Source organism: Rhinoraja longicauda, chromosome 11 (assembly GCF_053455715.1).
Source record: "Rhinoraja longicauda isolate Sanriku21f chromosome 11, sRhiLon1.1, whole genome shotgun sequence".
NCBI classification, from domain to species: Eukaryota; Metazoa; Chordata; class Chondrichthyes; order Rajiformes; family Arhynchobatidae; genus Rhinoraja; species Rhinoraja longicauda.
In genome coordinates this window covers 58,321,297-58,348,319 of record NC_135963.1, presented here as the reverse complement: position 1 = coordinate 58,348,319, position 27,023 = coordinate 58,321,297, and the positions used below count along the sequence as shown (strand labels likewise).

Below are 27,023 nucleotides of genomic sequence, written 5' to 3'. Positions count from 1 at the left end.
ACCTATATCCTTCTTTGTCCCGCCCCCCCTGACATCAGTCTGAAGAAGGGTCTCGACCCGAAACGTCACCCATTCCCTCTCTCCAGAGATGCTGCCTGACCTGCTGAGTTACTCCAGCATTGTGTGATACCTACAGATTTGTGGGTTAATTGGCTTGGGATAAATGTAAAATTGTCTTGTGTGTGTAGGGTGGCATTAATGTGCAGGGATCGCTGGTCGGTGCAGACTTGGTGGGCCGAAGGGCCTGTTTCAGCATTGTATCTCTACACTAAACACACAAGGACACACCCCACTTAAAAATCAAAATGCTCCATTCCAGCATAAATGCAGGATATAAATTATTAAGACCATAAACAAAGGAGCAGAATTAGGCCATTCGGCCCATCGAGTCTGCTGTGCCATTCGATCATAGCTGATCTATTTTTCCCTCTCAACCCCATTCTCCTGCCTTGTCCTCGTAACCTCTGACATCCTTACCAAAGGCCAGGTCTTTGGGTGCTTTTAAAGCGGAGATTGATAGATTCTTGATCAGTAATTTAGCAAGCCTGGCAAGTGATTCCAGCGCTCCAAGGGATAAAGTCCTAGCCTGCCCAACCTCTCCCGATAGCCCAGGAACTCAAATACTGGCCACATCCTCGTAAATCTTCTCTGCATCATTTCCCGTTTAACAAGAGCTTTTCTGCAACGAGGTGGCCAAAACTGAACACAGCATTCCAAATTTGGCCTCAACAATGCCTTGCACAATTGCAACATCTATATTCCAGTGCTCAATACACTGACTGATGAAGGTCAATGTGCCGAATGCCTTCTTGACCACCCTATCTACCTGTGATGTCACTTCCAATGAACTACACACCCTGCATTCCCAAATCCCTCTGCTCCACAACACTCCCCTGAACTCTACCATTCACTGCGAAGGTCCTGCCCTGGTTAGACTTTCCAAAATGCAACACCTCACACTTCTCTGTATTTAGAGATACAGCGCGGAAACAGGCCCTTCGGCCCACCGAGTCCCAACGATCCACGCACATTAACACTATCCTACACACACTAGGGACAATTTAAAAAAAAACATTTTTACCCAGTCAATTAACCTACATACCTGTACGTCTTTGGAGTGTGGGAGGAAACCGAAGAACTCGGAGAAAACCCACGCAGGTCACGGGGAGAACGTACAAACTCTGTACAGACGGCGCCCGTAGTCAGGATCGAACCCGAGTCTCCGGCGCTGCATTCGCTGTAAGGCAGCAACTCTACCGCTGCGCCACCGTGCCGTTAATTGGAGTTTAATACTAATGGAGTATTAAACTCCATTAACCGTTCCTCAGCCCACCTGCTCAACTCAAGATCCCGCTGCAACTTGTGATAACCATCTTCGCTATCTACGATGCCACCCACCTTTGTGTCATCTGCAAACTTACTAACCATGCCTCATCTCCATTCCTCTGCCACGTTCCGTTCCTCAGCTCAATTTCCCGCCCTCTCCCCTCAAAGTTACTTTCCAATTCATGTCAAGCAAAGATGCTGTATCCCAGCAATCAATTGGATTTAAAGTCTTTAGCGGAGTCAGGGGGTATGGGGAGAAGGCAGGAACGGGGTACTGATTGTGAATGATCAGCCATGATCACACTGAATGGCGGTGTTGGCTCGAAGGGCCGAATGGCCTCCCTCTGCACCTATTGTCTATTGAAGGGGATGAGAGGAGGACTGGGGGAATTATATGGTGGGGAAAAAAATGATATTTGAAGGCATACACAAAATGCTGGACTAACTTAGCGGGTCAGGCAGCATCTCCAGAGAGAAGGAACAGGTGACGTTTCAGGTTGAGACCCTTCTTCAGACTGAGAGGGGAAAGGGAATTGAGAGATGTAGACGATGATGTAGAGAGATAAAGAGCAAATGAATGAAAGGTACGCAGAAAAATAACGATGAAGGAAACAGGCCATTGTTAGCTGTGTCCAAGAGTTAAAAAGAGTTACAGACAATGAGACTCAACAAGAAGGCTTTGAAGCTGGTACGACTTGGGTGGGGGAGAGATGGAGAGAGGGGAGATGCAAGAGTTACATGAAGTTAGAGAAATCAATATTCTTACTGGTGGGTTGTAAATTGCCCAAGCAAAATATAAGGTGCCAATTTATGTTTGGCCTCACTGAAATATATACATGCACATACATTTATTCACAAAATGCTGGAGTAACTCAGCAGGTCAGGCAGCCTCTCGGGAGAGAAGGAATGGCCGACGTTTTGGGTCGAGACCCTTCTTCAGTCTGAAATATTCCTTCTCTCCCGAGATGCTGCCTGACCTGCTGAGTTACTCCGGCATTTTGTGAATAAATACTTTCGATTTGTACCAGCATCTGCAGTTAGTGGAATTCTCTGCCACAGAAGGTAGTTGAGGCCAGTTCATTGGCTATATTTAAGAGGGAGTTAGATGTGGCCCTTGTGGCTAAAGGGATCAGGGGGTATGGAGAGAAGGCAGGTGCGGGATACTGAGTTGGATGATCAGCCATGATCATATTGAATGGCGGTGCAGGCTCGAAGGGTCGAATGGCCTACTCCTGCACCTATTTTCTATGTTTCTATGTTATTTTCTTATACTACATGCACATACATCTATATAAGTGGGATATTATCTTGCGGGAGGGGGGGGGGGGCTAGGGGCAATTTGTTGAGTGTGGTGCCAGCGAACACTAATGCTTCACTAAAGTGAGACCCTTCATCAGACAGTCTCGACCCGTAAACGTCACCCATTCCTTCTCTCCAGAGATGCTGCCTGTCCCGCTGAGTTACTCCAGCATTTTGTGTCTATCTTCGGTTTAAACCAGCATCTGCAGTTCTTTTCTACACACCAGGGAAATGGACCCTGGCATGGGAAATGAGTTTAGGAAGGAGGGGGAAGGAGCAGAGGGATTGGGGCGGGGTAGCGGGAAATCGGTCGTTCTGCTTGCTCAATCTCAAAACCAAATATATCAGAATTATTTATTCCTGCGAGTCGAGATAAAGCTCAATTTTGCAGCTTTCTATTTAAAACTTGACCCTTGTATATGTACCTCATCTTTGCATTTATAGCCTGCCAAACAATGCTCGTCAACTGTCCAGGACTGCCAACATAACAAGTGCAAGGGTCTGAAGAAGGGTCTCAACCCAAAACAGCACCCATTCCTTCTCTCCAGAGATGCTGACTGACCCGCTGAGTTACTCCAGCACTTTGGGGAGCAAGGTCACTAGGTTTCATCATGAAAGAAAGAAGGATCCAGATCTGAAGCTTCATCAGTCCATTTCCATCCAGTGTGAAGAAAGGTTTCGACCAGGAAACGTCATCTATTCTTTTTCTCCAGAGATGCTGCCTGTCCCGCTGAGTTACTCCAGCACTTTGTGTCTATCTTCGGTGTAAACCAGCATCTGCAGTTCCTTCTTACACATTTTGAGTGCAAGGTGCTTACTGATCACTGAGGCAGATTAACAAATTGCTTATTGTTTGGAGCCTGTGGGAACTAAAATAACCTCATTAATTAGCATGTGCTCCAATCAAACAGCGATTCCAATCAGTCGACCGGCCGCGAACACGACTGGCTGAGAGACGCAAACATCTTATCCTCATGTTCTCTCGTGATGTTATTTTGGTGCGGCACGGTGGCGCAGCGGTAGAGTTGCTGCCTCACAGCACCAGGGACCCGGGTTCGATCCTGACTACGGGTGCTGCCTGAATGGAGTTTGTACGTTCTCCCGTGACCTGCGTGGGTTTTCTCCAGGTACTCTGGTCTCCTCCCACACTCCAACGACGTACAAGCTTGTAGGTTAATCGGCTTCAGTAACAATTGTAAATTGTCCCTCGTGTGTTTAGGAGAGTGCTAGTCAGTGAAGGGCCGCTGGTCAGTGAAGGGCCTGTTTCCGTGTTGGATCTCTAAGCTAAACTCAACTTTGAGACTCAGAAGTTGGAAATTCCTTCAGAAAGCCTTTCAGTTTTGGGAACATGACACTGAACAAAAAACCCTGCAAATATTTTCACCATGAATAAGCAAAACTTCCTCATTTAACAAATCCCCACGGTTTGTTTTTAGTCTAAAGAAGGGTCTCGATCCAAAACGCCCCACACTCCTTTCCTCCAGAGATGTTGCCTGACCCGCTGAGTTAGTACAGCTTTTTGTGTCTATCTTCTCAAAAATATATTGTTGTTTGCTAACTCGCTCAATGTCATTCTGCTCCGTCTTTGTAAACAAGTATATTTTTTTCCAAATAAACTGTCGTGCATAACATTCTTATAATTTGACATGTTAATATTACTGTTAGAAATATTTATGCAAAAGCAGGGATATAAAGATACATGTAAAGTTAGTTAAACACTTAAGACAGTTAATCACTTGGTATTTACACCTGACGAAACACAGCAAATTAGACAATAGACAATAGGTGCAGGAGGAGGCCATTTGGCCCTTCGAGCCTGTACGCACCACCATTCAATGTGATCATGGCTGATTATTCTCAATCAGTACCCCGTTCCTGCCCTCTCCCCATACCCCCTGACTCCGCTATCCTTAAGAGCTCTCTCTTGAATGCATTCAGAGAATTGGCCTCCACTGCCTTCTGAGGCAGAGAATTCCACAGATTCACAACTCTCTGACAGAAAAAGTTTTTCCTCATCTCATTTCTAAATGGCCTACCCCTTATTCTTAAACTGTGGCCCCTTGTTCTGGACTCCCAGAGTCCCAAATTAGGAGTAGAATTAGGCCAATCGGCCCATCAAGTCTGCTCCGCCATTAATCATGGCTGATCTATCTCTCCTAACCCCATTCTCCTGCCTGTACTAATCAAGAATCTATCTATCTCTGCCTTGAAAATATCCACAGAACAAAAGGACGTCAGTGGCCTTGTCAGAGGCTGTGACCTCTAGTCCTAGACTCTCCCACTAGTGGAAACATCCTCTCCACACCCACTCTATCCAAGCTTTTCACTATTCTGTATGTTTCAATGAGATCCCCCCTCATTCTTCTAAACTCCAGCGAGTTCAGGCCCAGTGCCGACAAACACCCATCACTGGTTAACCCACTCATTCCTGGGATCGTTCTTGTAAACCTCCTCTGGACCCTCTCCAGAGCCAGCACATCCTTCCTCAGATACGGCGCCCAAAACTGCTCACAATGCTCCAAATGTGGCCTGACCAGCGCCTCATAGAGCCTCAAGAATATTCATCACAAGGACGTCTGTTTTTGCATGAATTTCATGCAGCAAAGATGCAGAAAGGATCTTAGTGAATAATGGGTCCTTTCAACATGTGAAGTTGGTTTAGTTTAGTTATACAGCAAGGAAACAGGTTCCTCAGTCCAACGAGTCCACGCCAACCAATCGATCTCCTGTTCACGCTAGTTCCACATTATCCCACTTCCCATCCACTGCCCCACGCACTGGGGACGATTTTACAGAGGCCATTTAACCGATAAATCTGTAAACTTTGTTACGTAGAAGGATACTGGAGGAAACCCGCACAGTCACAGGGAGAACATGCAACCTTCACACATACAGTGCCCTCCATAATGTTTGGGACAAAGACCCATCATTTATTTATTTGCCTCTGTACTCCACAATTTGAGATTTGTAATAGAAAAAAAATCACATGTGGTTAAAGTGCACATTGTCAGATTTTAATAAAGGCCATTTTTATACATTTTGGTTTCACCATGTAGAAATTACAGCAGTGTTTATACATAGTCCCCCCATTTCAGGGCACCATAATGTTTGGGACACAGCAATGTCATGTAAACGAAAGTAGTCATGTTTAGTATTTTGTTGCATGTCCTTTGCATGCAATGACTGCTTGAAGTCTGCGATTCATGGACATCACCAGTTGCTGGGTGTCTTCTCTGGTGATGCTCTGCCAGGCCTGTATTGCAGCCATCTTTAGCTTATGCATGTTTCGGGGGCTAGTCCCCTTCAGTTTTCTCTTCAGCATATAAAAGGCATGCTCAATTGGGTTCATTTCACAAAATGCTGGAGTAACTCAGCAGGTCAGGCAGCATCTCAGGAGAGAAGGAATGGGTGACGTTTCGGGTCGAGACCCTTCTTCAGACTTCTTCAGACTGATGTCAGGGGGGCAGGACAAAGGAAGCATATAGGTGGAGACAGGAAGATAGAGGGAGAACTGGCAAGGGGGAGGGGAAGAGAGGGACAGAGGAACTATCTAAAGTTGGAGAAGTCAATGTTCATACCACTGGGCTGCAAGCTGCCAAAGCAAAATATGAGGTGCTGTTCCTCCAATTTCCGGTGGGCCTCACTATGGCACTGGAGGAGGCCCATGACAGAAAGGTCAGACTGGGAGTGGGAGGGGGAGTTGAAGTGCTCAGCCACCGGGAGATCAGGTTGGTTACAGTGGACTGAGCGAAGGTGTTGAGCGACACGATAGCCGAGCCTGCGTTTGGTTTCGCCGATGTAAAGAAGTTACATCTCTCCAGCTCAATTGGGTTCAGATCGGATGATTGACTTGGCCATTCAAGAATTGACCATTTTTTAGCTTTGAAAAACTCCTTTGTTGCTTTAGCAGTATGTTTGAGATCATTGTCTTGCTGTAGGCCAATGAGTTTTGAGGCATTTGTTTGAATGAGCAGATGGGATGTGTCTATACACTTCAGAATTCATTATGCTACTACCATCAGCAGTTGTATCATCAATGAAGATAAGTGAGCCAGTACCTTCAGCAGCCATACATGCCCAGGCCATAACACCCCCACCACCGTGTTTCACAGATGAGGTGGTATGCTTTGGATCTTGGATAGTTCCTTCTCTCCTCCATACTTTGCTCTTGCCATCACTGATATAAGTTAATCTTCGTCTCATCTGGCCACAAGACCTTTTTCCAGAACTGTGGTTGCTCTTTTAAGTACTTCTTGGCAAACTGTAACCTGGCCATCCTATTTTTGTGGCTAACCAATGGTTTGCATCTTGCAGTGTAGCCTCTGTATTTCATGGTCTTCTGCGGACAGTGGTCATTGACAAATCCACACCTGACTCCTTAAGAGTGTTTCTGATCTGTCGGACAGGTGTTTGGGGATTTTTCTTTATTATAGAGGGAATTCTTCTGTCATCAGCTGTGGAGGACTTCATTTTTTTTTTTCCATTGGAACCTAATCAGATGTACAGCACTTTGGTCAACGTGGGTTGTTTTTAAATGTGCTATACAAATAAAATTGACTTGACTTGACTTGACTTGACTTGGTCTGCCAGTCACTGCGATTAGTAAGCTCACCAGTGCTCTCTTTCTTCTTAATGATGTTCCAAACAGTTGATTTTGGTAAGCCTAAGGTTTATTCTTGTTTCTCAGTCTCATAATTGACTTTCATTGGCACAACTTTGTTCCTCATGTTGATAAACAGCAATAAGAGTTTCCAAAGGTGATGGATAGACTGGAGGAAAGACTAGGTGCTGAGAGCTCTCTTATACCTGCATCAAGGAGGCAATTAAACACACCTGAGCAATTACAAACACCTGTGAAGCCATGTGTCCCAAACATTATGGTGTCTGGAAATGGGGAGACCATGTATAAACACAGCTGTAATTTCTAGATGGTGAAACCAAAATATATAAAAATGGCCTTTAATAAAATCTGACAATGTGCACTTTAACCATATGTGATTTTTTAGAAACATAGAAAATAGGTGCAGGAGTAGGCCATTCGGCCCTTCGAGCCAGCACCGCCATTCATTGTGATCATGGCTGATCATCCACAATCAATAACTCGTGCCTGCCTTCTCCCCATAACCCTTGATTCCACTAGCCCCTAGAGCTCTATCTAACTCTCTCTTAAATCCATCCAGTGATTTGACCTCCACTGCCCTCTGTGGCAGAGAATTCCACAAATTCACAACTCTCTGGGTGAAAAAGTTTCTTCTCACCTCAGTTTTAAATGTTCTCCCCTTTATTCTATTACAGATCTCAAATGGTGGAGTACAGAGGCAAATAAATAAATGATGGGTCTTTGTCCCAAACATTATGGAGGGCACTGTAGATGGTACCCGAGGTCAGGATTGAACCCGGATCTCTGGCGCCGTGAGGCAGAATCCCAACATTTGCACAGAGCACTAACCGTCCACTACGGGTCTGAGGAAGGGTCTCGACCCAAAACGTCGCCCATTCCTTCTCTCCTGAGATGCTGCCTGACCAGCATTTTGTGAACAAATACCTTCGATTTGTACCAGGATCTGCAGTTATTTTCTTATACTAACCATCCACTACATCAGTTATTTTAGAAAGTCCTCCCTCTATTTTACAACCTAGTCATTAGCACCTTGCTGTTCGAGCGATCCTGCCTGTGATGACAATCCAAAAATTGCTTCGCTGGCCATAAATTCTTTGGCAATCCTATTTGATGGATGGTTTGCAAAGCCATTCGCAATTTGGCAGCTAACCAGGTGTAATCCAGGCAAAAAACGCGTTACAATACCAATGTCCTCTACTGTGTAGCTGACCCTCAGAAACATATCTGGTTACAGAAGACTGAATGCACCATTGGAGTCTGGTGTCACAACACACCATTTTAAAGAGGGTTGATTCTAAATGAACAAGGTACAAGGTTTTCCAATTTGCAATCTATTTCTCAGCACCCAAAGAAAACAAGTTGAAACAAGGGACATGGATACCTTATAATAATTTAAATTAATAATAATAATCATCATCATGATCATAAAAATAAATAATAATACAAATAAATAATAAAACATAATAATTAAAAAACAATAAAACATTTATAATTTAGAAAATAATATTTTTTTTAATTGTTAAAAAAAATAAAAATGACAATGATAACAGTAATAATAAACTGCAGATGCTGGTTTATACTAAAGATAAGACACAAAATGCTGGAGTAAATCAGCAGATCAGACAGCAGGTCTAGAGAAAATGGATTACAGAAAATCCATGTTCTCCAGAGATGCTGCCTGACCCGCTGAGTTACTCCAGCACTCTGTGAAACGTCACCTATCCATGTTCTCCAGAGATGCTGCCTGACCCGCTGAGTTACTCCAGCACTCTGTGAAACGTCACCTATCCATGTTCTCCAGAGATGCTGCCTGACCCGCTGAGTTACTCCAGCACTCTGTGAAACGTCACCTATCCATGTTCTCCACAGATGCTGCCTGACCCGCTGAGTTACTCCAGCACTCTGTGAAACGTCACCTATCCATGTTCTCCAGAGATGCTGCCTGACCCGCTGAGTTACTCCAGCACTCTGTGAAACGTCACCTATCCCTGTTCTCCAGAGATGCTGCCTGACCCGCTGAGTTACTCCAGCACTGTGTCGCTACCATCTGAACGAAAGACTCATTACTTTAGACGTTGACACTTGACAGATACAGTGCGGAAACAGGGTCTTTAGCCCACCGAGTCCACGCTGTACAGCTATCACCCTGTACACTAGGGACCATTTTACAATCTTACAGAAGCCAATTAACCTACAAATCTGCACGTCTTTGGAGTGTGGGAGGAAACTGGAGCACCCGGAGTTTAAGTTCAGTTTAGTTTTGTTCAGAGATACAGCATGGAAACAGGCCCTTCGGCCCACACTGACCATTGATCACCCATTCACACTACTCCAATGTAATCCCACTGTCTCATCCACTCCCTGTACACCAGGGGTCATTTTACAGAAGCCCATTAACTTACAAACCTGTAGGAAAGAACTGCAGATGCTGTTTTAAATCGAAGATAGACACAAAATGCTGGAGTAACTCAGCGGGTCAGGCAGCACCTCTGCCTAGAAAGAATGGGTGACAATAGACAATAGGTGCAGGAGGAGGCTATTCGGCCCTTCGAGCCAGCACCGCCATTCAATGTGATCATGGCTGATCATTCTCAATCAGTACCCCGTTCCTGCCTTCTCCCCATACCCCCTGACTCCGCTATCCTTAAGAACTCTATCTAGCTCTCTCTTGAATGCATTCAGAGAATTGGCCTCCACTGCCTTCTGAGGCAGAGAATTCCACAGATTCACAACTCTCTGACTGAAAAAGTTTTTCCTCATCTCTGTTCTAAATGGCCTACCCCTTATTCTTAAACTGTGGCCCCTTGTTCTGGACTCCCCCAACATTGGGAACATGTTTCCTGCCTCTAACGTGTCCAACCCCTTAATAATCTTATACGTTTCGATAAGATCTTTGAGTCTCGACCTGAAACGTCTCCCATTCCTTCTCTCCAGAGATGCTGCCTGACCTACGAACCTGCACATCTTTGGGATGTGGGAGGAACGCGGAGCAATCCCACTGGGTCACAGGTCGAACGTGCACACTTCACGCGAGCACCAGAGGCGAGGATGGAACTCGGGTCTCTGGTGCTGTGAGGCAGCAGCTCTACCATTGCACCACCCCCTTTATAAAGGAGAAACTATGCAAGAGATGCAAGCAGATGTGTACATTGAGAGAGAGGGACAGTTGAAGCAGGATTAGAAGAGGCTCGTGGGTTAAAAACACTGACAGAGGGTGAATCTGTGGAACTGCCACAGGAGGCTGTGGAGGCCATCATTGGGTATTTAAGGCAGAGATAGATAGATGCTTGATTAGTGCGGTTAAACATAGAAACATAGAAAATAGGTGCAGGAGTAGGCCATTCGGCCCTTTGAGCCTGCACCGCTATTCAATATGTTCATGGTTGATCATCCAACTCAGTATCCCATACCTGCCTTCTCTCCATACCCCCTGATCCCATATCTAACTCCCTCTTAAATATAGCCAATGAACTGGCCTCAACTACCTTCTGTGGCAGAGAATTCCACAGATTCACCACTTTCTGTGTGAAAAACAACTTTCTTATCTCGGTCCTAAAAGACTTCCCCCTTAACCTTAATGTCGGAGGTTATGGGGAGAAGGCAGGAGAATGGGGTTCGGAGGGAGAGATAGATCAGCCTTGATTTATCAGCCAATGGCAGAGTAGACTTGATGGTCCGATTGGCCTAATTTTGCTCCAATGACATGAACTTCAGAGAGAAATGGCACTCTGCTCTTGTTTACGCTGGTTAATTATGTTCATTCTGACCCTTCAGGCAAATCACTTCCGCTTCTTCCCTGCTCTGCTCTTGACGTTGGGTCTGACTGATGCAAGGCACGAACGCTCATTACTGTCTTGTCCTCAGAAAGCATTTGCTGGCAGGCTGCTTGTTCAAGGCGATGGGAGATAAACCTAATCAGGCAGCAATTATATAAGAATGCTTCCAGACGTACTTACTGACAGGGAAATTATGTTCCCACAATGGAGAACACACAGGCCTACACCCTCCGCTGTTCATCCACCCAACTCTCCTAACTGTGAACAGAAGCTGTCACCCTTCAGGTCGGTTCGCCTCTGAAACTCACAAGTCTTTCTCGAAGATAGATACAAAATGCTGGAGTAACTCAGCGGGGGCCAGGCAGCATCTCTGGATGGAAGGGATGGGCGACTCGCTGGAATTTAGAAGATTGAGGGGGGATCTTATAGAAACTTACAAAATTCTTAAGGGGTTGGACAGGCTAGATGCAGGAAGATTGTTCCCGATGTTGGGGGAGTCCAGAACAAGGGGTCACAGTTTAAGGATAAGGGGGAAGTCTTTTAGGACCGAGATGAGAACGTTTTTTTTCACGCAAAGAGTGGTGAGTCTGTGGAATTCTCTGCCACAGAAGGTAGTTGAGGCCAGTTCATTGGCTATATTTAAGAGGGAGTTAGATGTGGCCCATGTGGCTAAAGGGATCAGGGGGTATGGAGAGAAGGCAGCTACGGGATACTGAGTTGGATGATCAGCCATGATCATATTGAATGGCGGTGCAGGCTCGAAGGGCCGAATGGCCTACTCCTGCACCTATTTTCTATGTTTCTATGTCTATGTTTCTGGTCGAGACCCTTCTTCAAACCTTTTCGACGTTGCACAAAGAGCTCTTGTCCCGACCTCTTTGAGGCGAAATACTAACTGTTCCTCTTCCCCACAGATTGTAAGATAAGGAGTTTAAATTCCTAGTTTATAGCGTCTCAAGACACAAAGTGCTCAATCAGCTACGCAAAGATGAAAACTGCATGCAAGGAAATGCGTCAGGCAAAGCATTTTATCGAGACGCATCACAGTTTGGTTTGGGAACAGCTCCAACCAAGATCACAAACAAATTGCAGCGAATTGTGGACACAGCCCAGACCATCACACAAACCAACCTCCCTTCCATCGACTCCATTTATATCTCACGCTGCCTCGACAAGGCCAGCAGCACAATCAAGGACCAGTAGCACTATCCTCTTCTCCTCTCCCTCTTCTCTGCCACTCCCTCTTCTCCCCTCTCCCATCGGGCAAAAGGTACAGGAGTGTGAAAACACACACCTCCAGATTCAGTGACAGTTTCTTCCCAGCTGTTATCAGGCAACAACTGTCCTTTCAACAACAAGAGATTGATCCTGGAGACCCATGAACTATCTTTAATTGGACTTTAAATTGCACTAAGCGTAATTTAATGTACCCTTTATAATGTACACTGTGGATGGCTCGATTGTAACCATATAGTCTTTCAGCTGACTGGTGAGCATGCAACAAAATGCTTTTCACTGTACTTCTGTGCAAGTGGCAATAAACTAAACTATGAAAAAGGGTTTCCATCGATGTATGATAGTTGTTTAGTTAACCAGTTTTCCAATCTCAATGCAATTCTGGGCTATTCAGTTCACATCCAACTTAAACTGCAATACAAAATTTTTTCTTACTTTGCAATCAATTTTTACATAAATCATGAGGAATAGATCGGGTAGACGCACAGAGTCTCTTGCCCAGAGTAGGGGAATTGAGGACCAGAGGACATAGGTTCAAGGTGAAGGGGAATAGGTTTAATAGGAACCTGAGGGGCAACCTTCTCACAAAGACGGTGGTGGGTGTGTGGAACAAGCTGCCAGAGGAGGTAGTTGAGGCTGGGACTATCCCAACGTTTAAGAAACAGTTAGGCAGATACATGGGATAGGACAGGTTTGGAGGGATATGGACCAAGCGCAGGCAGGAGGGACTAGTATAGCTGGGACATGATGACCGGTGAGGGCAAGTTGGGCCGAAGGGCCTGTTTCCACACTGTATCAATCCATGACTCTTATTGCAAAGGACAAATCCTCCCCCCAAATCATCCACACATTATTTCTACATTCCATACAAAAAACCCACACACCTTCAAAGGTAACCACTGATTTTCAATGAAAGTGCAAACATTTAGCAAGCACACAGAAGATTTGCATGGATCTTGCCAGGGCTTGGGGGCCTGAGCTTTAATCGGCAGAGGTTGGGCAGGCTAGGACTCTATTGCTTGGAGCACAGGAGAATGAGGGCTGATCTTACAGAGGATTATACGATCATGAAGGGAATAGATAGGCAAGTAAACAAACAAGTCCTTTAGACAATAGACAATAAACAATAGGTGCAGGAGGAGGCCATTCGGCCCTTTGAGCCAGCACCGCCATTCAATGTGATCATTCTCAATCAGTACCCCGTTCCTGCCTTCTCCCCATACCCCCTGACTCCGCTATCCTTAAGAGCTCTATCTAGCTCTCTCTTGAATGCATTCAGAGAATTGGCCTCCACTGCCTTCTGAGGCAGAGAATTCCACAGTTTCACAACTCTCTGACTGAAAAAGTTTTTCCGCATCTCAGTTCTAAATGGCCTACCCCTTATTCTTAAACTGTGGCCCCTTGTTCTGGACTCACCCAACATTGGGAACATGTTTCCTGCCTTTAACGTGTCCAACCCCTTAATAATCTTATACGTTTCGATAAGATATCCTCTCATCCTTCTAAATTCCAGTGTATACAAGCCTAGTCGCTCCAGTCTTTCAACATAGTAGAATAGAGGAATGAAGAACAAGGGGACATAAGGTTTAAAATAAGGGGGGAAAGATTTAATAGGAGGTTAGAAAAGAACTGCAGATGCTGGTATATAATGAAGACAGACACAAAGTGCTGGAGTAACTCAGCAGGCAAGGGAGCATCTCTGGACAAAAAGGATGGTGACATTTCAAGTCGGGACCCTTCTTCAGACTTCTCCAATCTGAAGGACGGTTCCAACCTGAAACGTCACCTATCCATGTTCTCCAGAGATGCTGCCTGACTCGCTGAGTTACTCCAGCACTCTGTGAAACGTCACCTATCTATGTTCCCCAGAGATGCTGCCTGACCCGCTGAGTTCCACCAGCACTGTGAAACGTCATCTATCCATGTTCTCCAGAGATGATGCCTGACCCGCTGAGTTCCTCCAGCACTCTGTGAAACGTCACCTATCCATGTTCTCCAGAGATGCTGCCTGACCCGCTGAGTTACTCCAGCACTCTGTGAAACGTCACCTATCCACGTTCTCCAGAGGTGCCGCCTGACCCGCTGAGTTACTCCAGCACTCTGTGAGACGTCACCTATCCATGTTCTCCAGAGATGCTGCCTGACCCGCTGAGTTCCTCCAGCACTCTGTGAAACGTCACCTATCCACATTCTCCAGAGATGCCGCCTGACCCGCTGAGTTGCTCCAGCACTTTGTGTCTGTCTTCAAGATTTAACAGGAACCCAAGAGACAACGTTTTCTCCTGGATGGGTGTGGAAGCATGGAGCAAGCTGCCAGAGGAGGTCGTTGAGGCAGATGCTATGACAACATTTAAAAGATATGTGGACAGGTGCATGGATAGGAAAGGTTTAGAAGACAATGGCTCTATTGGAATGTGAGGTTTGGAGGGGGGGGGGGGGAACCACACTCCATTTGTAAATGCTTCAATGCAAACACCATTGAAGTCTGCAACATCAGTGCGTATTCTGCAGAGTTACTTGCAACCCGATAACATCCTACACTTTCAGCAACCAGAGGCAGCCTCCCATCAAAGGTGCTGCAAAACTGACAGCAACAGGGAAGGCTAAAATATTCTACATTTTAACTGCAAGATCTTTTCAGGAAAAGAGATAAGGAGAGCAGAACGAGACAACCTTGATCTCAAGTATTACACTGAGACTCTCTCTCTCTGTAACATTACCGATTTGCTTTTTTTTGGTTAAAAACTTGAAAAGCAACAGAGAACCTTGCTTTTTATATTCTGCGCGTCTTACTAAAATAGATCACATAAAGATTTGCAAAACCTTGGAGGCAAAGTCTAACATGCTTCATAGTTACAATTAAAGCAGGGGAAACATTGCAAATAGTGAACAGAGCTAGTAAATAATCAGTAAAATAAAACAATATGCAGAACCTCAATTCTGCATTAAATTGTTATTTTAATTCCGATTTTGCAGAATGGAAACAGTTCTTCAAACATTGACCGTTCTAAGCTTTCAATAGTTAACACACAGTCATTGTAGCGATTTAGGTTAGCTTACAGATACATAGAAACATAGAAAATAGGTGCAGGAGGAGGCCATTCGGCCCTTCGAGCCAGCACCGCCATTCATTGTGATCATGGCTGATCATCCACAATCAGTAACCTGGGCCTGCCTTCTCCCCATATCCCTTGATTCCACTGGTCCCCAGAGCTCTATCTAACTCTCTCTTAAAGCTATCCAGTGATTTGGCCTCCACTACCCTCTGTGGCAGAGAATTCCACAAATTCACAACTCTCTGGGTGAAAAAGTTCCTTCTCACCTCAGTTTTAAATGGCCTCCCCTTTATTCTAAGACTGGTTCTGGACTCGCCCAACATTGGCATCTAGCTTGTCCAGTCCTTTTATAATTTTATACGTCTCTATAAGATCCCCTCTCATCCTTCTAAAGCCCTTCATCCCACCAAGCCCGCACCGACCAACGATCCCTGCACATTAACACTTTCCTACACACACTAGGGACAGTTTTACACTGATACCAAGCCAATTAACCTACACACCTATACGTCTTTGGCGTGTGGGAGGTAACCGAAGATCTAGGAGAAAATCCAGGCAGGTCACAGGGAGAACGTATAAACTCTGTACAGACAGCACCCGTAGTCAGGATTGAACCCGTGTCTCTGGCGCTGTGAGGCAGCAACTCTACCGCTGCACCGCCGCGCTGATAGATGTCCCTCTGGACAGAATAGCGGAGGGAGATGGCGGCAGTCGCTGTACGAAAGGCACGCTAAGAAGAACCGGGGGAGTCCAGAACCAGGGGGTAGGCCATTTAGGACTGAGATGAGGAAAAACTTCTTCACCCAGAGAGTTGTGAATCTGTGGAATTCTCTGCCACAGAAGGCAGTGGAGTCCAATTCACTGGATGTTTTCAAGAGAGGGAAAGATTTAGTTCTTCGTGCTAAAGGAATCAAGGGATATGGGGAGAAAGCAGGAACGGGATACTGATTCTGGATGATCAGCCGTGATCATATTGAATGGCAGTGCTGGCTCGAAGGGCCCAATGGTCTACTCCTGCACAGATTTTTCTGTGTCTCTTTGTTTCATCTTCTGCGCACTCAAAGTCGGCTGCGGGCAGTCCCCTCCCCCCGGGGAACGAGGGGTGACGAGGGCCGGGCGAGGAGAGGGGTGACAGTTCACAGGGCGACCGGAATGGAGGTGAAGAGAGAGTTGTGAATCTGTGGAATTCTCTGCCTCAGAAGGCAGTGGAGGCCAATTCTCTGAATGCATTCAAGAGAGAGCTAGATAGAGCTCTTAAGGATAGCGGAGTCAGGGGGTATGGGGAGAAGGCAGGAACGGGGTACTGATTGAGAATGATCAGCCATGATCACATTGAATGGCGGTGCTGGCTCGAAGGGCTGAATGGCCTCCTCCTGCACCTATTGTCTATTGAAGGCTGCAACGGGCCTCTATGGCCAGCTGTAGCTGGGACTGTAACATGGCCCCAAAATAGTGCCTCTCGCACATGGACTCAGTGGGCTGTTCTGTACTATCCAGGGGGTGGTGCTTATGTACGGGGATAGGGTTGCTGGAGAACATGGATAGGTAACGTTTCAGTGCACCTTGATAAGTTCATAACTGATAGGACCAGGGGTGGGGAGAGATAACAATGGAGAGAGGTCTGTGACATCCGCATCGTTTGTTGGGATACATGACCACTTAGCCACATGATCCCAATGCCACACGCAAACTGGAGGAATAGCACCTCACATTCCAACTGGGAAGCTCACAACCCAACACCATGAAGACGAACCCAACATCAGTCTGAAGAAGGGTCTCGACCCGAAACGTCGCCCATTCCTTCTCTCCTGAGATGCTGCCTGACCTGCTGAGTTACTCCAGCATTATGTGAAATAAATACCTTCGATTTGTTCCAGCATCTGCAGTTATTTTCTTACACCATGAAGAGTGAATTCTCCAATTTCAGGTAACGAATGCACAAACAGTCCCGCAAGGTCATGAGTGATAGGAGCAGGACCAGGCCATTCGGCCCATCAAGTCTACTCCGCCATTCAATCATGGCTGATCTATCTCTCCCTCCCAACCCCATTCTCCCGCCTTCTCCCCATCACCTCTGACACACGCGATAATCAAGAGAACATTGAACGTAGTCATCCTCTGTACGTACCTCCAATGACGTCGCCATTTTGGTAGTTCTTTCCCTTCTGCGCTTCCTCCTCATTTTGAACAGTAGACACATGCTTGGCCGAAGCACAGCCCATAGTTCTACACAAATGGCTTCAATGTGCACGGCCCATTGGTCATCTCTGAGACGATATCACCTCCCTTCCCCGAAAGATGGCTGCAAACTGTGGACAAACAAATGAAACAGCCTTAACATAGTAGCCGACATCAACCAGGGTTTACTCTTTCCCCTTCGCTGGAAAAGACACTCCCCCCATCCCCACCCCACTCCCCCCCACCCCCACCCCACCCCCACCCCATTACCCCATTCCCTGTAACTTACAGGTCCTTTACTGGCATGACCTGTCAATGGGAATGTCACCTCAGGCACCAAGCCAGATCTCCTGGCAGAGAGAGAAACCAATTGAGAAACCCTGACTGCCATCCATCCAACAACTAAGCCCAAGACGGGCGGCACGGTGGCGCAGCGGTAGAGTTGATGCCTTACAGCGAATGCAGCGCCGGAGGCTCAGGTTCGATCCTGACTACGGGCGCCGTCTGTACGGAGTTTGTTCGTTCTCCCCGTGACCTGAGTGGGTTTTCTCCGAGATCTTCGGTTTCCTCCCACACTCCAAAGACGTGCAGGTTTGTAGGTTAATTGACTGGGCAAATGTAAAAATTGTCCCTTGTGGGTGTAGGATAGTGTTAGTGTGCGGGGATCGCTGGGCGGCGCGGACCCGGTGGGCCGAAGGGCCTGTTTCCGCGCTGTATCTCGAAATAAAATCTGAGACGTTGATATTCATGACTCCGGACAATTTACAGCTTTACAGAGGCCAATTAACCTGCAAACCAGCAGGTCTTTGGTGCAGGAGGAAACCGGAGCACCCGGAGAAAACCCACGCGGTCACGGGGAGAACGTACAGATTCTGTACTGACAGCACCCGTAGTCAGGATTGAACCCGGGTCTCTGGTGCTGCCAGGCAGCAACTCTACCGCTGCACCCCAGTGTGTGAACACCAGAATGATCAATTTTGTGATCGGTTTTCTTTACTCTAATCAACACAGAGAAACATCTCCAGGCAGACTTGGGCATCATTGACTGCATGTGTATATTTCCAAACTACACCCAAACTACATTGATATTGTTCTTTCACTGTCAGTGATGCACAAGCACTCTAATAATTCATTGCAGGAAAAAGAAGTGCAGATGCTAGTTTGCAAAGGACACAGAGTGCTGGAGTAACTCAGCGGGTCAGGCAGCATCTCTGGAGAACATGGATAGGTGACGTTTCACAGAGTGCTGGAGTAACTCAGCGGGTCAGGCAGCATCTCTGGAGAACATGGATAGGTGACGTTTCAGAGAGTGCTGGAGTAACTCAGCGGGTCAGGCAGCATCTCTGGAGAACATGAATAGGTGACGTTTCACAGTGATGGATTAACTCAGCGGGACAGGCAGCATCTCTGGAGAGAAGGAATGGGTGCCTTGACCTGAAGAAGGATCTCGACTCAAAAAGGTCACCCATTCCTTCTCTCCAGAGATGCTGCCTGACCCGCTGAGTTACTCCAGCACTCTGTGAAACGTCACCTATCCATGTTCCCCAGAGATGCTGCCTGACCCGCTGAGTTACTCCAGCACTCTGTGAAACGTCACCTATCCATGTTCTCCACAGATGCTGCCAGCATTTTGTGTCTACCTCAGAATCAGATTGTTATTTAAAATAATTTTTAAATAAACTTGTAACTGACCAACTTTTATCACTCATTTTCGATCGGGAAAGGATAATAGATTTAAAATTCAACGCAGGAAAAAAATTCACTATTTCCTCATCATATTACAAGAGAATGCTGAAAATTCTCAGCAGGTCAGGCAGCATTGAATGGCGGTGCTGGCTCGAAGGGCTGAATGGCCTACTCCTGCACCTATTGTCTATTGTCTATTGTCATCCATGAAGATTAAAAGAAAACAGAATTAACATTTCGAGATGAAGTTTTTCTGTCAGTTCTGGTGTGAAATGTTAATTCCTTTTTTCCAACTCTGCCTAACTAGCCAAATATCAAAAGGTCAGATGTGATAGGAGCAGAATTAGGCCTTTCGGCCCATCAAGCAGCGGTAGAGTTGCTGCCTTACAGCGAATGCAGCACCGGAGACTCAGGTTCGATCCTGACTACGGGCGCCGTCTGTACGGAGTTTGTACGTTCTCCTCGTGACCTGCGTGGGTTTTCTCCGAGATCTTCGGTTTCCTCCCACACTCCAAAGACGTGCAGGGTTGTAGGTTAATTGGCTGGGCAAATGTAAAAATTGTCCCTCGTGTGTGTAGGATAGTGTTAATGTGCGGGGATCGCTGGGCGGCGCGGACCCGGTGGGCCGAAGGGCCTGTTTCCGCGCTCTATCTCTAAATCTAAATCTAAATTCTTAAGTCTGCTTCACCATTCAATCATGGCCGATGTATCTCTTCCACCTAGCCCCATTCTCCTGCCTTCTCCCCATAACCCCTGACACCCGTACTAATCAAGAATCCATCTATCTCTGCCTTAAAATATCCATTGACTTTGGCCTCCACAGCCTTCTGTGGCAATGGATTCCACAGATTCACCACCCTCTGACTAAAGAAATCCCTCTTCATCTCCTTCCTGAAGGAGAGAAGGAATATTTCCAGCAATGTCTATTATTTGGTCAGATTGCCAACATATTTATTTTCATATCGTGATTTCTTCATTCCAGCTTCACCAGTGCTGTGTCACAACTTACAAATCAGATGAGGTAAACGGCAAGATTTGCTTTTTGAATCAGACTTTAACCGAACTGTTTAGCCCTTCTGCAAACAAATATGGACACGAAATGCGTGTAATTGGTCTGCACTGGATCCATTCTCCAATCTTATCTACTGTATTGGTGATGAATTAATGGGCTGCCTCACGAGTCCAGATTGTTCCATGGGAACTTCCACAGAAATTGTGATTGTCGCATATTTCATTTGTGAAAGATTAAAGCAAAATGGCTTTCGGTTCAGTTTTCACCCATTAAGTTTATACTCATTAATGAAACAATAAGGCCTAAATCAAGATCTCACGAACAATAACAACATCACTCCAAAGAAGTACAGGTTTGTAAGTTAATTGGCTTGTTAGACATAGAAAATATGTGCAGGAGTAGGCCATTCAGCCCTTCGAGCCAGCACCGCCATTCAATACGATCATGGCCGATCATCCAAAATCAGTACTCCGATGGGAGTTCTGTGGACCTGGTGTGAAAATAGTCGTCTCTCTCATTGCCACAAGGTCACAATTGACAGGAGCAGCATTCGGCTATTCCACCCATGAAGACCACTCTGCTCTTCATCGGGAACTGTAAGTGTAAAGTTGACTCTTCCGAACGGAAACGTGACCTTTTGTTTCTGGGCCGTGTCTCCGTTCCCGCTGCGGCCTACCATCGGCCCTGCACCTGGAGCTGGCGGCCTCCACTTGGGACTCGCCTGTGGAGGCTCCGGCCACGTGGACGTCGGAAGCTCGCAGCCCCCTAGGTGGGGGCCGACATCGGGAGCTCCGGCAGCAGCAGCGTCTTCGCCCGCCCCGAATCGCGGGGCTTGGTTCGGCCCGCCGCGGACCTTTCACCGTCCGGCGCGGCCTGGAATAGGCCGCGGGATTTTCTCTGCCCGGCGGGGGCTTCAATGTTGGGGGCCCCGACCGCCCCGACGTGCGGCAGCGGCGTCTTCGCCCGCCCCGGATCGTGGGGCTTGGGTCGGCCCGCTGCGGACCTTTCACCGTCCGGCGCGGCCTGGAACGTGGCAACTTCAACAGCCTGACCGCGGGAGAAGACGGCAGGGGAAGGGAAAAGACATTCTGGCCTTCCGTCACAGTGAGGAGGGGACTGGAGGAGACTCACTGTGATGGATGTTTCTTTTTGTCTGATTGTGTGTGTTATTGCTTATTTTTATTGCTCTTGTTGTTGGACTGTGGGTAATCTTTCATTTCATTGCACATTTATGTGTATGTGACAAATAAACTTGACGACTTGATTCATGGCTGATCTTGAGATGAGGATTATGGAGATTTTTTGACTAGAGAGAAATCAAAGGCAAGAAAAAGATCTTGAGGCCATAGACCAGATGAGCAGTGATCTTACTAAATGGCAGCCGTGACCCTTCAGTCTGAAGAAGGGTCTCGACCCGAAACGTCACCCATTCCTTCTCTCCTGAGATGCTGCCTGACCTGCTGAGTTACTCCAGCATTTTGTGAATAAATACCTTCGATTTGTACCAGCATCTGCAGTTATTTTCTTTTACAAATTGGTGGAGCAAGCTTGCCTAAGCTTTGCCATTTAGAGATACAGCATTGATATAGGACCTTCGACACAGAGTCCACGCTGACCACTGAACACCCAAGCACACTAGTTCTATGTTGCCCCATTTTCTCATCCATTCCCGACACACACTGAGGGACAGTTATACAGAGGCCAATCAGCCTACAGAACTGTGCATCTTTGGGTCGTGGGAGGAAACCAGAGCACCCAGAGGAAACCCTTGTGGTCAGAGGGAGAACGTATAAACTACACATGGTCAGGATTGAACCCGGGTCTCTGGTGATGTAAGGTAGCAGGTCTACCAGCTGTGCCTAGCCCTATTTCAATGGCACATTGACTTCCTTAAATTGCATAAAACATGACTGCCCCAAAACTTGTATCGCCTCCATCCCAGCTCGACTGTAAAACCACTAGAATAATGTACGCTCCAAAGACGTACAGGTATTGGCTGGGCAACTTGTAAAAAAAAATTGTCCCTAGTGGGTGTAGGATAGTGTTAATGTGCGGGGATCGCTGGGCGGCACGGACTCGGTGGGCCGAAGGGCCTGTTTCTGCACTGTATCTCTAAATCTAAATCTAAAAAAATCTAAAAATCGAATAATTTGACCAAAAATGGCTCATTTATCTCGTCCTGATATCCATAGTGCGTAAGTAATCGCTGTGTACGATTATAGAGTCATAGAGTCATAGAGTCCTACAGCACAGAAAGAGGCCCTTCGGCCCATCGTGTCCGTGCCGCCCGTTACCAAACACAGTCTAATTTTAATCCCATTTTCCCGCATTTGGACCGTAGCCCTGAATGTTGTAGCATTTCAAGTGCCCATCCAAATGCCTCTTAAACGTTGTGAGTGTTCCCGCCTCCACCACCACCCCAGGCAGTGAGTTCCAGACTCCAACCACCCTCTGGGTGAAAAAGTTATTTCTCACATCCCCCCGAAACCTCCCTCCCCTTACCCTGTATCTATGTCCCCTCGTTGTTGAACCTTCCACCAGTGGAAGAAGTTCCCCGCCATCTACAATATCTATGCCCCTCATGATCTTGTACACCTCGATCATGTCCCCTCTCAGCCTTCTCTGCTCCAGGGAAAACAACCCCAGTCTGCTCAGTCTCTCCTCATAGCCGAGGCCCTTCATCCCTGGCAGCATCCTGGTGAATCTCCTCTGCACCCTCTCCAAAGCTATCACACCCTTTCTATAATGTGGTGACCAGAACTGTACACAATACTCCAGCTGTGGCCTCACCAGTGTTCTGTACAATTCCATCATTACCCCCCTACTTTTATATTCGATGCCCCGGCTAATGAAGGCCAGTAACCCATATGCCTTTTTGACCACCCTGTCCACCTGTCCTGCTGCCTTCAAGGACTTGTGTACCTGTACTCCAAGGTCCCTCTGTACCCCCTGTCTTCCCTAGGGCCCTTCCATTCATGGTGTACTCCCTCTCCAAGTTATTCCCTCTCCAAGTTATTCCTGCCAAAGTGCATCACCTCGCACTTTTCAGGATTAAATTCCATCTGCCACTGCTCCGCCCATCTGACCATCTCATCTATATCTTCCTGCAGCTTGCAGATCCCTTCCTCGCTATTCACCACCCCCCCTACCTTTGTGTCATCTGCAAACTTGCTGATCATGCCCTGTACGTTAACATCCAGATCATTAATGTAGATTACAAACAGTAAGGGACCCAACACCGATCCCTGCGGCACCCCACTGGACATCGGCCTCCAGTCACAGAAGCACCCTTCTACCATCACCCTCTGCCTTCTGTCACTAAGCCAGTTTTTTATCCATTTTGCCAAGGTGCCCTGGATCCCATGGGCTCTTACCTTCTTGACTAGTCTCCTGTGTGGGACCTTGTCAAAAGCCTTACTGAAATCCATGTATACCACATCCACTGCACTACCCCCATCTACCTCCTTGGTCACCCCTTCAAAAAATTCAATCAAGTTAGTCAGACACGACCGTCCATTAACAAAGCCATGTTGACTATCCTTAATTAACCCTCGATCCTCCAAGTGAAGACTGATTCTGTCCCTCAGAATCTTTTCTAGCAGCTTCCCCACCACCGATGTCAGACTCACCGGCCTGTAGTTCCCAGGTTTATCCCTACTGCCCTTTTTAAATAATGGCACCACATTAGCTATCCTCCAGTCCTCCGGTACATCCCCTGTTGCAAGAGAGGCTCTGAAAATTTGTGCCAGAGCAATCTCTTCCCTTGCCTCTCTCAGCATCCTGGGATACATCTCGTCAGGGCCCGGAGACTTATCCACTTTTAAGCCTGCCAGAGATGCTGCCTGACCCGCTGAGTTACTCCACCACTCTGTGAAACGTCACCTATCCATGTTCTCCAGAGATGCTGCCTGACCTGCTGAGTTACTCCAGCACTCTGTGAAACGTCACCTATCAATGTTCTCCAGAGATGCTGCCTGACCCGCTGAGTTACTCCAGCACCTTGTTCCCTTTGGTATATTAACCAGCATCTGAGGTTCCTTGTTTCTACAAGCAAATAACTATTTTCACATCAGGTCCATTACACCGTTTGTAAATACTGTTAATTAAGCATTTTCTGTTACAGATTTTATTAATTTTTCTCCTTGGACATAAGATTTTTTTAAAGTTTTTTTTTCCAGTTTCTCTAGTCTACAGTCGGATGCAGCGGACTTGAAACACAGGCTGAAAATACCGAAGAGAAAGCCTAGTTCAGGAAAAACTTGGCACACAGGGATAAGTCATTGCCAAAATCTTTGCATGAATAAATGCCTCTCAAAGTGTTTAGATGTGATTACTTGCTAAGGCTGCTCCACTAGAATCCTTTAAGTGTTGACTCTTCATGTTTCTTTTGCAGCTTCACTTGAGCAAGCAAATGAAGTTATCTCTTTTGTAAGTAACTGTCAGAGTCAAGACTCAGACAGCACAGGAACAAAAAGACATCAAAGTGCCGGAGTAACTCAGCGGGTCAGGCAGCATCTGTGGAGAACATGGATCGGTGACGTTTCACAGAGTGCTAGAGTAACTCAGCGGGTCAGGCAGCATCTCTGGAGAACGTGGATGGGTGACGTTTCACAGAGTGCTAGAGTAACTCAGCGGGTCAGGCAGCATCTCAGGAGAACATGGATAGGTGACGTTTCACAGAGTGCTGAAGTAACTCAGCGGGTCAGGCAGCATCTCTGGTGAACATGGTTCAGTTCGGGACCCCTGTTTCGACTGGGCCACTGTATGGAATTAACTGCCATAGAGGTAGTTGAGGCAGGTGCTATAACAGCAGGTAAAAGACAGGTATTCGAACAGCATTTAATTTAAAGGACAGAAATGGTTTGGAGGGATTTGGGCTGGTTCCGGGCAAATAGGACCAGCTTTAGGTGGGCCATCTTGGTTGGCATGGATGAGTTAGGTTGAGCAGAGTGGCAGGGTGGTGCAGTGGTAGAGTTGTGGCCTTACAGCACCAGAGATCCTGACTACAGGTGACGGCTGCTGTCTGTACGGAGTTTGTACGTTCTCCCCATGACCTGCGTGGGCTTTCTCCGGGTGCTCCGCTCTCCTTTCACACACCAAAGACGTGCAGGTTTGCAGGTTAGTTGGCGTGGTGTGAATGTACAAATTGGCCCTAGCGGGTGTAGGGTAATGTTAATACGCGGAGATCGCTGGTCCGTGCGGACTCGGAGGGCCGAAGTTTCCCCACTGCCTCTCGAAACTAACCTAACAAAACTGCCAGTGAGGTAGTTGAGGCAGGTGCAGCATTTAAAAGCTACTTAGACAGATATGTGGATATGAAAGGTTCAGAGGGATATGGGCAGGTTAGGGTCAAATAGGACCAGCTAAGATGGGTGATCTTGGTTGGCATGGTCCAGTTAGGCTGAGCCCACTTCTGTGCTGTGTGATTCTCTGGACAAATGAGGCCACAGAACAAGATGTATGCAATATTTCTGTCACCTCCAACAGGATCCCACTACTGGCCACATCTTCCCATCCCCTCCCCTTTCTGCGTTCCACAGAGACCGTTCCCTCCGTAACTCCCTGGTCCACTCGTCCCTTCCCACCCAAACCACCCCCTCCCCAGGTACTTTCCCCTGCAACCGCAGGAGATGCAACACCTGTCCCTTTACCTCCCACCTCGACTCCATCCAAGGACCCAAACAGTCTTTCCAGGTGAGGCAGAGGTTCACCTGCACCTCCTCCAACCTCACCTACTGCATCCGCTGTTCCAGGTGTCAACTTCTCTACATCGGCGAGACCAAGCGCAGGCTCGGCGATCGTTTCGCTGAACACCTCCGCTCAGTCCGTCTTAACCAACCTGATTTCCCGGTGGCTCAGCACTTTAATTCCCCCTCCCACTCCCAGTCTGACAAGGGCCTCCTCCATTGTCAGAGTGAGGCCCAGCGCAAATTGAAGGAACGGCACCTCATATTTCGCTTGGGTTTACACCCCAGGGGTATGAACATTGACTTCTCTAACTTCAAATAGCCCTTATCATATCATATCATATCATATATATACAGCCGGAAACAGGCTTTTTCGGCCCACCAAGTCCGTGCCGCCCAGCGATCCCCGTACATTAACACTATCCTACTCCCACTGGGGACAATTTTTACATTTACCCAGCCAATTAACCTACATACCTGTACGTCTTTGGAGTGTGGGAGGAAACCGAAGATCTCGGAGAAAACCCACGCAGGTCACGGGGAGAACGTACAAACTCCTTACAGTGCAGCACCCGTAGTCAGGATCGAACCTGAGTCTCCGGCGCTGCATTCGCTGTAAAGCAGCAACTCTACCGCTGCGCTACCGTACCTGCCCTTGCTTTCCCTCTGTCTCCATCCCCTTCCCCTTCCCAGTTCTCCCACCAGTCTTACTGTCTCCGACTACATTCTATCCTTGTCCCGCCCCCTCTCCTGACATCAGTCTGAAGAAGGGTCTCGATCTGAAACGTCACCCATTCCTTCTCTCCAGCGATGCTGCCTGGCCCGCTGAGTTACTCCAGCATCTTGTGTCGTCCATAGATGTACACAACTGTGACACAAGTGTGCTGCCACACTGCACCATCCTTACCTCAACACCTCTAAAGATCTTTGCATTACCCCCCATTCCTACTTTACACTGCAGAGGTACTGCAAAGCAACAGCCCCTCGGCCCACTGAGTCCACACAGACCAGCAATCACCCCGTACACTAGCACTATCCTACACAATGTGGACAACTTACAATAACCCAGTAACCTACAAACCTGAGGATAGACACAAAGTGCTGGAGTAACTCAGCAGGTCAGGCAGCGTCTCTTGGGGGGAAAAA

General features: G+C 47.2%; 1 protein-coding gene across 1 annotated transcript in view; it reads right to left on the bottom strand.

The window, feature by feature from the left end:
- acbd6 (acyl-CoA binding domain containing 6) overlaps positions 1 to 27,023 on the bottom strand; it is a 404,357-nt gene that overhangs the window by 325,195 nt on the left and 52,139 nt on the right. The window contains exon 3 of the mRNA XM_078407810.1: positions 17,443 to 17,623. Within this exon, the coding sequence (XP_078263936.1) occupies positions 17,443 to 17,536 (94 nt within the window). The 5' untranslated portion in view covers positions 17,537 to 17,623. The remainder of the gene's footprint in view (positions 1 to 17,442; positions 17,624 to 27,023) is intronic.